Source organism: Euprymna scolopes, chromosome 15, assembly GCF_053919585.1.
Source record: "Euprymna scolopes isolate OS-2025 chromosome 15, ASM5391958v1, whole genome shotgun sequence".
NCBI lineage: Eukaryota > Metazoa > Mollusca > Cephalopoda > Sepiida > Sepiolidae > Euprymna > Euprymna scolopes.
In genome coordinates, this window is record NC_136496.1 from 128276189 (window position 1) to 128290209 (window position 14021).

At 33.6% G+C, this 14021-nt stretch overlaps 1 protein-coding gene across 1 annotated transcript in view; it reads right to left on the minus strand.

Annotated features, from left to right (window-relative positions):
* The window catches only part of LOC145294131 (centromere/kinetochore protein zw10 homolog), a 33469-nt gene that overhangs the window by 2479 nt on the left and 16969 nt on the right, over positions 1-14021 (minus strand). The window contains exons 4-6 of the mRNA XM_080141238.1: positions 8716-8891; positions 5542-5751; positions 4379-4513 (exon numbers count right to left, since the gene is read on the minus strand). Of these exons, the coding sequence (XP_079997364.1) occupies positions 4379-4513; positions 5542-5751; positions 8716-8891 (521 nt within the window). The remainder of the gene's footprint in view (positions 1-4378; positions 4514-5541; positions 5752-8715; positions 8892-14021) is intronic.

Below are 14021 nucleotides of genomic sequence, written 5' to 3' on the forward strand. Positions count from 1 at the left end.
AGTATAAAAATAAAAAAATTGCTTGTATGTATGTAAAGAGAAAAGTATAAAAATAAAAAAATTGCTTGTATGTATGTAAAGAGAAAAGTATAAAAATAAAAAAATTGCTTGTATGTATGTAAAGAGAAAAGTATAAAAATAAAAAAATTGCTTGTATGTATGTAAAGAGAAAAGTATAAAAATAAAAAAATTGCTTGTATGTATGTAAAGATAAAAGTATAGAAATAAAAAAAATTGCTTGTATGTATGTAAAGAGAAAAGTATAGAAATAAAAAAATTGCTTGTATGTATGTAAAGAGAAAAGTATAAAAATAAAAAAATTGCTTGTATGTATGTAAAGAGAAAAGTATAAAAATAAAAAAATTGCTTGTATGTATGTAAAGAGAAAAGTATAAAAATAAAAAAATTGCTTGTATGTATGTAAAGAGAAAAGTATAAAAATAAAAAAATTGCTTGTATGTATGTAAAGAGAAAAATATAAAAATAAAAAAATTGCTTGTATGTATGTAAAGAGAAAAGTATAAAAATAAAAAAATTGCTTGTATGTATGTAAAGAGAAAAGTATAAAAATAAAAAAATTGCTTGTATGTATGTAAAGAGAAAAGTATAAAAATAAAAAAATTGCTTGTATGTATGTAAAGAGAAAAGTATAAAAATAAAAAAATTGCTTGTATGTATGTAAAGATAAAAGTATAGAAATAAAAAAAATTGCTTGTATGTATGTAAAGAGAAAAGTATAGAAATAAAAAAATTGCTTGTATGTATGTAAAGAGAAAAGTATAGAAATAAAAAAATTGCTTGTATGTATGTAAAGAGAAAAGTATAAAAATAAAAAAATTGCTTCAAAAATTACTGCTGCAACATGGCAAAGTTCTCTCAGATTCTCTCTCCTCTGATCTTGAGCGTGTGGTACAGTGGGGAAGGAGGTGGCTGGTTACTTTTAATGCATCTAAGACCAAGCTTCTATCTTTACATCATCAATGCTCTGATCCCCATCTGGCACCAATTGAAATAGGTGGCTCTCATCTCGGGGAAGCTCCATGTTTTGATAAGCTTCTGGGCTTGACCTTTACTCCTGACCTGAAACGGAACATATACATCAAGTCAGCTGCCAAGGTCTCTGGAAAAATGGTAGGATCCTTCTACCGCTCCAGAAGATATCTCACTACTGATGCAATTCTCTATCTATATAAAAGCCAAGTACGTCCAAGGATGGAGTACTGCTGCCATATCTGGGCAGGAGCTGCTAAAAACAGCCTATCCTGCCTTGACAGAGTACAAAATAGACTTTGTGGTTTAATGGGGGATGCCCTTTTCTCTTCCCTGCAATCTCTCTCCCACAGGAGAGATGTTGCGAGCCTGTCTTTGTTTTATCGTTACTACCATGGCAGGTGCTCGTCTGAACTCCAATTTCTGGTACCCCCTCGCCAATCTTCCACGATAAACACCTGTCTAGCTGAAAACACTTTTCCCCACCCCTTATTTGTGCCAAAATCAAAATGTAGATTCTATGAACAAAAATTTTTCTTAGAAGTGCATGCCTGTGGAACTGTTCCGGTTGCCTGTTTCCCACCTGACTACAACCTGGATGTCTTCAAGTCCAATGTAAACAAATTCCTGATGAACCGCTTCCTTTATCAAATCTCCAACACTAACGTACCGTACACACAATAACCCTAATCCCCGAGTGGTTTCCGGGCCTTGATAAGTGGTGACTACCTTGTAAAAAAAAAAAAAAAAAAAAAAAAACAGATGAAAAATCTGTTGAAAAAAATTAGGCTCCTGCAAAAATGGAAGACTGTCTCTCCACATTTGATAACAGAAAAAAGCTGCATAAAAAGAAATATTTTGTACAAGTGAAATTCAATGAATTTTAACTATTTATGGATGGAAATTAAGGCACAACAACTTGTTCTGTCAGATTCTAAAATATAGAAAAAAAAAGTTTAATTTTACAACAGCTAGCTGTGTCTAGCAGAGTATGTGTCAGAGTAGCGTGGGCTAGCTGTGTCTAGCAAAGTATGGAGGGCTACCTGTGTCTAGCCGTGTAGCCCCACTACTAAGATTAGCATGGGCTAGCTGTGTCTAGCAGAGTAGCATGGGCTAGCTGTGTCTAGCAGAGTAGCATGGGCTAGCTGTGTCTAGCAGAGTAGCATGGGCTAGCTGTGTCTAGCAGAGTAGCATGGGCTAGCTGTGTCTAGCAGAGTAGCATGGGCTAGCTGTGTCTAGCAGAGTAGCATGGGCTAGCTGTGTCTAGCAGAGTAGCATGGGCTAGCTGTGTCTAGCAGAGTAGCATGGGCTAGCTGTGTCTAGCAGAGTAGCATGGGCTAGCTGTGTCTAGCAGAGTAGCATGGGCTAGCTGTGTCTAGCAGAGTAGCATGGGCTAGCTGTGTCTAGCAGAGTAGCATGGGCTAGCTGTGTCTAACAGAGTAGCATGGGCTAGCTGTGTCTAGCAGAGTAGCATGGGCTAGCTGTGTCTAACAGAGTAGCATGGGCTAGCTGTGTCTAACAGAGTAGCATGGGCTAGCTGTGTCTAGCAGAGTAGCATGGGCTAGCTGTGTCTAACAGAGTAGCATGGGCTAGCTGTGTCTAACAGAGTAGCATGGGCTAGCTGTGTCTAGCAGAGTATGTGTCAGAGTAGGGTGGGCTAGATGTGTCTAGCAAAGTATGGAGGGCTAGCTGTGTCTAGCCGTGTAGCCCCACTTCTGCTAAGGAGTATCCGACAAAGATGGATACTACTTCCCTACCCAGTTTGTGATCATGAGATCAGGGGAGAGTGTAGGGAAAATTGTAGTGTGACTGCAGCCATGGAGGCGGGCTGCCAAGGGTGGCATGTGCAAACTCAAAACCTGACTGATTGGATACGAAAAGGTGGCAAATCCTCAGGTTCGATCACGTCTTAATTTGCATATGAATGAGAGAATATAAGGCCGGCAGTGAAGATGTCGGAGGTCGAGTCGAGTTAAATTTCCAAGAATCGGACTGAACGTGTTAGAGTGGAATTCAAATGCTGCCAAAAATCAAGTCAAGGTTTTCTTTCTATTAGACAACGTAACCCCCCCCCCCAAAAAAAAACTGTACTTAAAGTAGTCGTCTTGGATTCTTATAGTAACAAAAAAAACTTTGACTTATGGTTTATATGCTGATATTGCTTGAATACAGAATCAAAAGTAACCAAAGATTGTGAACATGTTTGTCTTGCATAACTTTATTTATTTTTTTTTTTTTTTTACAAGGGAGTCACTACTTATCAAGGCCAGAAGGCTATCCAAGGTTACGAGTGTACAGTGGTCACTGACATCAGCAAAGCAATCATTAGTAGTGGAAATTGGGTAGAATGATTAAGGAAATAGCTCAACTTGTTTACATTGGACTTGAAGATGACCATATTGTAATCAACTGGAAAGCAGGTCAGAGAAACAGAGTTCTAAGAAAGAAGCTTTTTTTCATGGAATTTGCGTTTAATTTTAGGTACAGATAGTGGGGGATATTATTGATAGTGGTTATAGCTAGATAAGTAGTCTTTTTTGGAAAATTTGGCAAGGGAGAGGGACACAGTAGATTGAAGGTCAGACGAGCACTTGCCATGAAAATAACGATAGAGCATAAACAGCCTTGCAACATCTTCTGTGGGAAAGAGGTTATAGGGAGGAGAAAAGGGCATCACCTACTTGGTTTAAAAGCTGGTTTTGAACTTTGACAAGGCAGTATAGGGTGCTCCCAGCAGCTCCTGCCCAGATGTAGCAACAATACTCCATTTTAGAATGCATTTCTTATACAAATAAAGGATTGTGTTGGGAGTGAGATACCTTCTGGAGCAGTAGAATGATGTAACCATTTATCCTGCAACTTTGGCAACAGATTTGATACAAGTTTTCCATTTCCGGTCAGAAGTGAAGGTCAAACCCAAGGATCTTCTTGGAGATAACAGCCATTCATATAAATTGGAGCGAAGTGGAGATCAGTACGTTTATAGTGAAAAAAAATAGAAGCTTGATTTTGGATGCATGAAAATTAACCAGTCACCTTTTGCTCCATTGTATCACATGCTCAAGGTTTGAGGTGAGAAAGCCTCAGAGATTTTGGCTGTTGTCATACTTTGAAATGTTGCCATAGATCGCAGTGTTGTCTGCGTATATGTTGATGAATGAACGTAGAATATGATTTGGGAGATTGTCGAGAAAAATAAGGAAGTTGGCCCAGGATAGATCCTTGAGGTACGCCAGCGTTGATATGTTGCTCAAATGCATAAACTGCACAAATATAGAATCAGCAGGAGCCAGTTATGTCTCAATTTAAAAATCGTAAAACTGCTACGAAAAAAAAAAAAAAAGAAGCACAATGAGAGAAAACAAACAAAATAGAAACGGTAGATTACCTATTGCTTTTGAATAAATATGAGGTGGCAGGATATCTTCCCAGACCGTTTTGAGATGATTCAGTTTGTAAAGAACTTGCTTGATAGAACGTTCAGCAGAAAAATGGTTGCCCTCTTCTGACACGGAAACAAAACCTGCGTGCGTAGAAATGTGACGGTAAATTATAAACAATTAGTGAAGACTTACAAATAAAATAAGGAGAATCAAGTTTCAAAGTAAACGTTTTTTTTTTTTGATGACCAGAAAAGTTACTGCTTAAACAGAAAATTAAAAAATAGACACAAATTTACATTTAACAAAAAAATGAAGGGAGGGTCAATTCAGCAGATAATCTATATAAATAAAACAGGTGTATGCATGTAAATATTTAACCGATAACCTCTTTCTTAAACTACTAGTCACATAACACTGAAATTAACAGGAAATAGTAATCATAAACTAAGGATAGTTTATAACAAGTAAAATCTTTGTTTGAATGGATAAATAATGCGTACAGAAATATGTCGCAAGTTGAAATACAAAAATGTTCAGTTAAAACTTGCTGACATTTTTTCTTTCTGCGTATGTCGGAATTCAATTAATTTCTTCAAGTCATTTAATATTAAATTTTTCATATCTATCGAGAGATACATCAGTAGGGAATGTCACTGAAGCACTAAATGTTTTGGTACTAAATAATGGCACCCAAGTCAATTTTTTAAACTTGAAATTACTATTATATATTAGGTACAATATAATATTCAATTAAAAAAAAAATTGGTTCTGTAATATAAAATCTGCATGAATTAAAATATATATGAACATATTTTATGACCCGGCAAGGTCAGCCTTATACCTTATGATAGCAACCCTGATAAAACTGAAAACCTTGCCTCCTATACTTAATACTCTCAACAACTGGGATGTAAAAATAGGCTTACAAATTAATTATAAATTTGTTACTTAATATAAAAAATAAAATTTTTAACTATATTTCTTAATATCAATGTATTTTGTTTCATTCATTCAATTTATATCTTTTTACTGAATTAAAACATTAAATAATTCCACAAACAATAAGTCTAGTTTGTCTTATTTATATATAAAAACAAAATAGAAAACATTAATTTTTTTTTGGCGGGGGGGAGAAGAAAAAAAAAAAATAATAATAATTTTCTTTTACCAGATGCAGCACTGAGGCAGTCAAGCAAGTCATCTCTCTGAGTTGCCATTTGTTGCATGAGGGCGCCAGTGCCTATGGATCTGACTTTCTGAATCAGATCAACAAACGTCCCTGCTCCATCTTGTATGGGTGAGGGGAGTCGTTGGCTAAACTGAGGTCCCAATAACATGAGATGATGAGCAATGTACATGCAGTTATTGTGATGAATGGCTACAAGAAAAAAATATAGTTTCATTGAGCATAAAATCAGTGTGTATGTATATATATATATATGTGTGCGCATGTTTTGTCATCACTTTGAACACTTGTTTCTAGTCACAATGATCATTTATTAGTTGAGGAAGGCCCCCATCTCTATTTTACAACAATTGTGTAATCGTGTATACACATTTCCCATCTCTGTGACTATTTTTCTTTTTAAAACTTATTTAATGAAAATAAAATACAATAGCATAAAGTGCTAAAAAAAAAAAAAAAAATGCATTTTGATTTATTTGTAAACACGTCAGCCATTTTATAGTGTGATAAACAACAAAAAAATTCTGTGACTCTTCAAACATATGAAAGCATTTAAACTGTCAAATAGAAAGATTGGCTTCAAAATTCTTAGTAAATTTTAAAAATTTAAAGTTTTGAGAAATATTTACATCCAATAATTGATTAGAGATTAAAACATTACCATAAAAAATATTGCTTTATAACAATTCAGTTTAATTAATAATTTAATGTCTAAATATCACAACTTTCATAATTCTATATAAAAAAAACACTCCTGGACAACATTGGGTAAGTATAGTTCCTACACCATTATCGGTAATAGCATTGCAGTGACAATGGAATATATACCCCCCCCTCTAGTCTTCCACTGTACTTTCTTTTCACATTCACCTTTTTATTTTGCTTTCGTATTTACAAAGGCTTCTCTTAGCATCACTTAAGTCTACATTTTATACTCTAGGTCTATGCCACCATTGTCACTACTAATTTAATATTAAATTGGGTTAGTATTCAGGAGAGATGGAGAAAGTTATCATTTGGTCCATCTATAAATGTCTGAATTTTCATAAATGATTTTCATGCTATTTTAATTGTTGGAGTCAATTATTCTTGAGGCACCCCAGAATCAGACACATTTTGGATCGACAAGGTCATTGGAAAAATGGTGGAATCTTTCTATCGATCCAGTAGACATCTCATGGCTGATGCAATTCTCTACCTATATAAAAGCCAGGTACGTCCAAGGATGAAGTATTGCTGCCACATCTGGGCAGGAGCTGTTAGAAAAACTTATCCTGCCTTGACAGAGTTCAAAATAGACTTCGTAGCCCAGTAAGGGATGCCCTTTTCTCTTCCCTGCAACCTCTTTCTCACAGAAGAGATGTTGCGAGCTTGTCTCTGTTTTATCATAATTTTCATGGCAAGTGCTCGTCTGAGCTCCAATCTATGCTCCCCCCCCCGCTAAACATCCACGAGAAATATTCATCTAGCTGAAAACACTATCAATAATTTCCCCCACTTACTATGTGTCTAAACCTAGACACCATGAAGAAAACTTCTTTTTAAGAACTGCATACCCGTGGAACTGTCTTCCGTTTGCCTGCTTTTCAGCTGACTACAATATGGTCATCTTCAAGTCCAATGTGAACAAGTTCTTGATGAGCTGTTCTCCTTAAGTAATCAAATTTACATTACTAACGATTACTATGATATTGTCCCATTGACTAATGTACACTCTTTAAACCTTATTCTCGAGTGGCCTCTGGACCTTGATAAGTGGTGAAAAAAAGAAGAAAAAAAAAAAAAGACCAGTTTCATTTTTAATTGACTTTGCAGATTTTTTTTTATATAAAACGTTTTCCTCAAGTTTTTTTTGTTATTAAAAAAAATTATAAAAGTTTTTTTTTTTTTTAATAAACAGCCATAAATAAACTGTACTAAAACAAAAAGGATGACTAGCTGAAAAAATATGCGACTATGCTTATCCTGGTCAGTCAAGAATTTTAACACCTAGCAACTGGATATACCAGTTGCTTCAGAGCATGTGAAAATGATGTAATGAATTAAAAAAAAAGGTTGTATAAAGGTTTCTGATAAAGCAACCAACAAGAATGTAAATCATTGGAGAGATAGAAAAAAGAAAAAAAAAAAGAAAAAAAGAAGAAAAAAGAAAAAAAAAAAGAAGAAAAAGAAAAAAAAAAAGAAGAAAAAGAAAAAAAAAAGAAAAAGAAAAAAAAAAGAAAAAGAAAAAAAAAAGAAGAAAAAGAAAAAAAAAAGAAGAAAAAGAAAAAAAAAAGAAGAAAAAAAAAAGAACCATCATGTTATTTTGCCCTCTTTCTAATATTCTTATCTGCCAGAAACAAGAAAAAAAATAAATAAATAAAGCAAAAAGTAATTTATATGTAATGTATATACGTGCATATGTGCAGCTTTTGGCAAGAACTTGATTCTCAGTAAATCAATGGAAAAAAAAAAAAAAAAAAAAAAGAGAAACAATGACAAACATTTTCTTAAAATAGATCCAACAATGAAGTATATTAAACTGAAGGAGAAAAAGATGGAATTAAGGAAAACAAGTGAAGCATGCATGGTCCACCGTGAGTGCACAGTGAACGAGGCATAAAAAGAAAAAAAAAAAAAAATGACTAAGTTAAACACCCCCACTCCATTTAGCCCCAAAAGTCCTCAAGGGACATCAAATCCTTGTGAAAATGAACAAACAGTGCAGTTTTAGGCCTTAACATATGTAAATTTGAGTTCTGCACCATGCAAAACTGCTAAATAGACATGCACAGAAAAGTTTGGACAAATATGGTAAAATAGTCCCAAAAAATGGAGTGTTTTTATTAGCCCTAAAAGAGCCCCACAGGACACACCAAAGAGTTATCACAAAGTATAGACAAACAAAATTATATAGAAATCAGTTAGCTACAACTTTTCAGAAAGTTTTATAAAAATCCAAGGCATCAAATTTTTTTTAATAAGCACAAAAGTGTCAATTTTAGTCATTTTAACCCGAAAGTCACCCAAAACTAGTTTTCCTCTAAAGAGGATCAAGAAGCACATCTTCATCTGTGCAGACAACATGTTAATAAGAGACTTGACAGCATATTTTTTGTAGTATATAAAAATAATGTCATGAAATATAACAAAGAGAAAAAAGTTGGATATAAATACCTGTCAACTGCGGTAATGTTGCTAAACGCCGTTTATGATATGTAGGGAAGACACAGCAAAAAAGTTCAAACATATTTCGAACACCGTAAAACAGTTTGACAGCACAAGGATCGGAACTGCTCACAGCCTCATTAAGCGTTTCATATGCCAAGGCAATCAGCTTTATTACAGACTCACTAACAAAAGAAAAATGTTAAAATAATTCTGCAAAGAGTACATTCAATTTATTAAAGTTATGGTAAACTTGTACACGAGGACCCCCCCCCCTCCAAGTAGTTTTTCTTTTTTGAAGAATCACACTTTGTAAAAAAAAAAATCTTTTTACTATGTACGTATATCACAGAACAAAAGTATACTCTAAAAATCACTAAAATTGATCAAGTAGTTTTTTTTTTTTTTTTTTTTTGGACATTAAGAAACTCAGATTTTATGAGGAAGTGGAGATCGGGAGTGGCCATATTTTAAATTTTACCAAAATTCAAGGTCGATAATTCAATTTGATTGATTGTATTCTAAACTAGCGAGGGTACCCGGCATTGCCCGGGTGTTTGGAGGTGGAAAAATGGAAAAAGAAAAAAAAGACATCTCGCATTACGATTCGAACCCAAAACGTTTAGATAACGAACCGATGCGCTAATCAACTGAGCTAACGTGATGTACATGAAATTTAGTCAGTTCAACTATTTAAAGTAAATCAGGTCATGACGTCATCTGACGCATGCGTAGAACCGGTTGTCGTCACGAGAGGACCGTTTTTGTTGGCCAATTTTTCGATATTTTTCAGGCGAATGATGGGGCTTCAATATCAATGAGTTTGTGAATTTTTGTTTTGTCTATCGAAAGTTTTTAGCAGACACACAAACACACATTTTCGCTTTTATATATACAGATTATATATATATATATATATATATATATATATATAATTTAAAGGAGATTAGAATAATAGTCTAAAGAGCTAAGTGTATTTTAATGTAATAGTGAAATTACTAGTTTAATTAAAATACAGGAAATGCTCGTTGTAATTTAGATATATAATAAGCTCGATAGTTAAATGTCCTAGAGCTAATTCAATATTAAGTAATGTGATTTATAATTTAAAAGTTTTAAAATTTTTTAAATTTAAAAATCAAAATTTAATTAAATTAAAAATCAGTTTCATAAGAAGGAACAACAACAAAGTCAATTATCTGTACGATCGTTTCGGAAATCCGTGCTTTTTATTTGTGGTATACATGAAGTCACGTAGAATAATTATACATAGTTTTTTTGTTAAGCACGGTCTCCTCATCAGCAAATTTAGGAGGATTTCTATTGAATTGAAAAGACACCAAAAATAAACCTAGCATTAAAAGTAAGGCAGATGAATCTGAAAAATTGAAGTAAAAGGTTTGGATATAAAATTTATAAGAAAATTAATAAGAAAATTGGTATAGGTTAGAGATAGAAATGAGTAGAAAAAATATATATATTTTTGAATTTACATAATAAATTTGATTTAAAAATATATAGATATATAATTACCTTTTGGTTTTTCTTTTTTTGAAATCAGGAACTGTATTTAAAGTAGTCATTTAGATGTTTGCTATAGCTTTTTATTTTATTGAAAAGCTATAGCAAACATCTAAATGACTACTTTAAATACAGTTCCTGATTTCAAAAAAAGAAAAACCAAAAGGTAATTATATATCTATATATTTTTAAATCAAATTTATTATGTAAATTCAAAAATATATATATTTTTTCTACTCATTTCTATCTCTAACCTATACCAATTTTCTTATTAATTTTCTTATAAATTTTATATCCAAACCTTTTACTTCAATTTTTCAGATTCATCTGCCTTACTTTTAATGCTAGGTTTATTTTTGGTGTCTTTTCAATTCAATAGAAATCCTCCTAAATTTGCTGATGAGGAGACCGTGCTTAACAAAAAAACTATGTATAATTATTCTACGTGACTTCATGTATACCACAAATAAAAAGCATGGATTTCCGAAACGATCGTACAGATAATTGACTTTGTTGTTGTTCCTTCTTATGAAACTGATTTTTAATTTAATTAAATTTTGATTTTTAAATTTAAAAATTTTTAAAACTTTTAAATTATAAATCACATTACTTAATATATATATATATATATATATATATATATATATATATATATATATATATATATATAGACTAGTAGGGTTGCCCGGCGTTGCCCAGGTGTTTGGAAGTGTGTGTGTTGGGGGGGGGGGGGAAACAAATATGATAAAAAAAAAAAAAAAAAAAAAAAAAAAAAAAAATTTTGGTAGATAGGTAGGATCGAACCAGAAGGCTTGAGGCGAAGGTGGAAAATAAAGTGTGAAAAAAAAAAAAAAAAAAAAAAAACCCTGACATGTTTACCCGCTCGGCCAGCAAGGGAGAATAACAGAAAAACGTTTGAATTTATTGAAAGATTAAAAACTGAATTGACAGGTGGGTGAATTTAATGAGGTCAAATAGAAATCCCGCAGTTAACTTTTACTGCGAGGAAGGTTTCTTTGGTTTGTTTACCCAACTTTGACGGGGAGAGAAACCGGCTTCTCATAAAAAAGGGATCGTCCAAATTGAATAGCAATTGTTAGTTTCCCACCGCATTGATCAAAGCTTTATTGCTTTCTGGACGTTCCCGGCACGAAAGCCGGGAAAACATTGCCTTTGCTTCCGATTAGTTGCACTTTTATATGAAAAAGTCAAACACACATCAGGGGGGGCCGAAATAGCAAGAATTTTGTAAAAGTTGATGTAAATAAATCTAGATGTGACACGCGTTCGCAAATCCGAGATATTACGATCTACACGGTATATAAAAAGTTGTAAAAAGTAGTAACCACATTCACCATGAAATTTTCACAGATTATGAAGAACAAACTTTATAAAAGGTGTGTGAATAATTTATATATATATATATATATATATATATATATATATATATATACATACATACACACACACACGTTTTGTTTTTTGCATACAGACCCCTCACTCTTTATCCTTAAAATAAAAAGCCCAACCGGAACATATACTTCCTGTAGGGGGGGGGGAAGAAGGGGATTAAGGAACAATGTAGAAAAACAAAAACAAAAAACATCAGACCTTCAAATTCTGAGAATTGAAAACCCGAATTTTGAAGTATTCAATTTTTCATCTTTTGTGTTTTGAGTTACGAAATTTGTTTAATGTTAGAAATAATTATTATCTTTCATGATAAAGCATGAGAAAATATATTTTGATTATTTTTTATAAAAAAAAACAATTTTAAAATTAAAAATAAATTAATAATTTTCTTTTAGAAAATCCGATATTGCCAATATACCATTAAATAGAGAATGCTTTGATGAATTGATAACAAAAAGAAAAAAAAGAAAACAACAAAAAAGAAAAAAAAAAAACTGGAAATTTAAAATTTCCAAAAATGTTTCTGCAATTTATCACTTATGTGAGATCCCTATTATCACCTATGTGAGATCCCTATTATCACCTATGTGAGATCCCTATTATCCCTTATGTGAGATCCCTAGAGTATGGTTGCATCAACACAGTACAATTTTCTCATCAACACACAAATTTCATTTAAAGAAAAACCACTCAAAATTGTGTCTCCATATTCGTTGACACCACATGACTTTATTTTTTTTTATTCAATTTTCACCCCAAACAAGGCACAGTGCCACTTTGTAGTAGGGAGTTACTATCGGAGACATCATAATTTCCGGGGGGGGGGGGGGGTAGGGGGGCATTATGAGGGGAAATGAGTAGCAAGATGTCTGTTCACATTACTCTTGAACTTCTGCATATCAGTACAGTTGGGAAAGCAGAATCCTGCAAGGGAGTTCCAAAGTCTACCAGTTCTGGGGAAGAAACTATTGCAATAGAATGCTTTCTTACACCTAGGGATCTCTACTGTGAAGGGGTGGGACTTAGTTGCTTGTCGGGTTTGTCGGGGGTATTCACGTCAAGGGGGTACAAGTGCTTGTAGTTCGTCAGAGCATTCACCATTGAAATACTTGTAGAACATGCAAAGGGATGCAACATTTCGTTGATGGGACAGAGGCTGAAGCTTAGATGACAGTTCAGGACCTATCAAGTTGGCGACTCTCTTTTGAACCCTGTCCAGGAGTGAGAGACAATTCACCAGCCCAAATGTGACAACAGTACTCCATACATGGGCGAATGGTGGCCTTATAGAGGTACAGGATACTTTCAGGCGTAAGTAGTTTTCTAGTACGTTAGAGAAAGCCCACCTTCTTTGCAGCAGCCTTGGCAATGCTCTCAATGTATCTATTCCAGTTCATGTTCCCTGAAACGTTAGGCAGAGAAGTTTAAAGGAAGTACTTTTGGGTTATGTGTTCTTGGCCATTGCTATGTATTGTAGTGAAGGTTTCTTGTAGTTATTGAAGGAAACAAGTTTAGTCTTGGCAGCATTGAACGTGACCATCCATTTTTGTCCCCATTTCACTACAGATTGTTTCTGCCATTTCCTTAGATATGTGTTCATTTGCTTTCCACTCGTGCCTGTTATAGAGAATGGTGTCATCAGCAAATATACCCATCTCAGAAACAATTTTATCAGGGAGGTCATTTATGAATATCAAGAATAATAAAGGTCCGAGGATGGACTTCTGAGGTACTCCTGCATTTATATCATATTGTTTAGATGTATGACCGTCAAGGACAACCTGGATTTTTCTTACTTAAGGAATTAATTACTTCATGTATTCTTCCAGTGATACCATATGATCTAATTTTCCTTAGAAGACCACCATGCCATACTTTGTCAAAAGCCTTAAATATATCGAGGGCTACCACTCTAGCCTCCCCTATTTTGTCCAGTGAATGGTATAGATGTTCAGAGATTACAGTTAGGATATCTGATGTGGAATGGGCTCGCCTAAATCCATACTGATTGTCGGTCAGGTGTTTAGCAGCTGTAAGGTGATTGACTAGAGCCTGATTAATTAAGGACTCAAATATTTTGGCAAAAAGTGGGAGAAGGCTAATGGGGCGATAATTTAATGGGTCAGTTCTTTCACCAGAATTCTTGAAAACTGGTACCACAGAAACGGTTTTCCAGCAATCAGGAAAGCAAATCAACTATTGAAATGATACAAGGCAAGCATTCAAAGTGGACCAATTATTTTCAAACAAAATTCAATAAAATATTGAATCTGTTAAAAAACAATAAATTTTACATCTTTTTTTTACAAAATTGGAGAATAGTATAATCTGGTTTATGGAAAAATGTGGTTTACTTGTTATTAATTAGAAAATAAGAAATG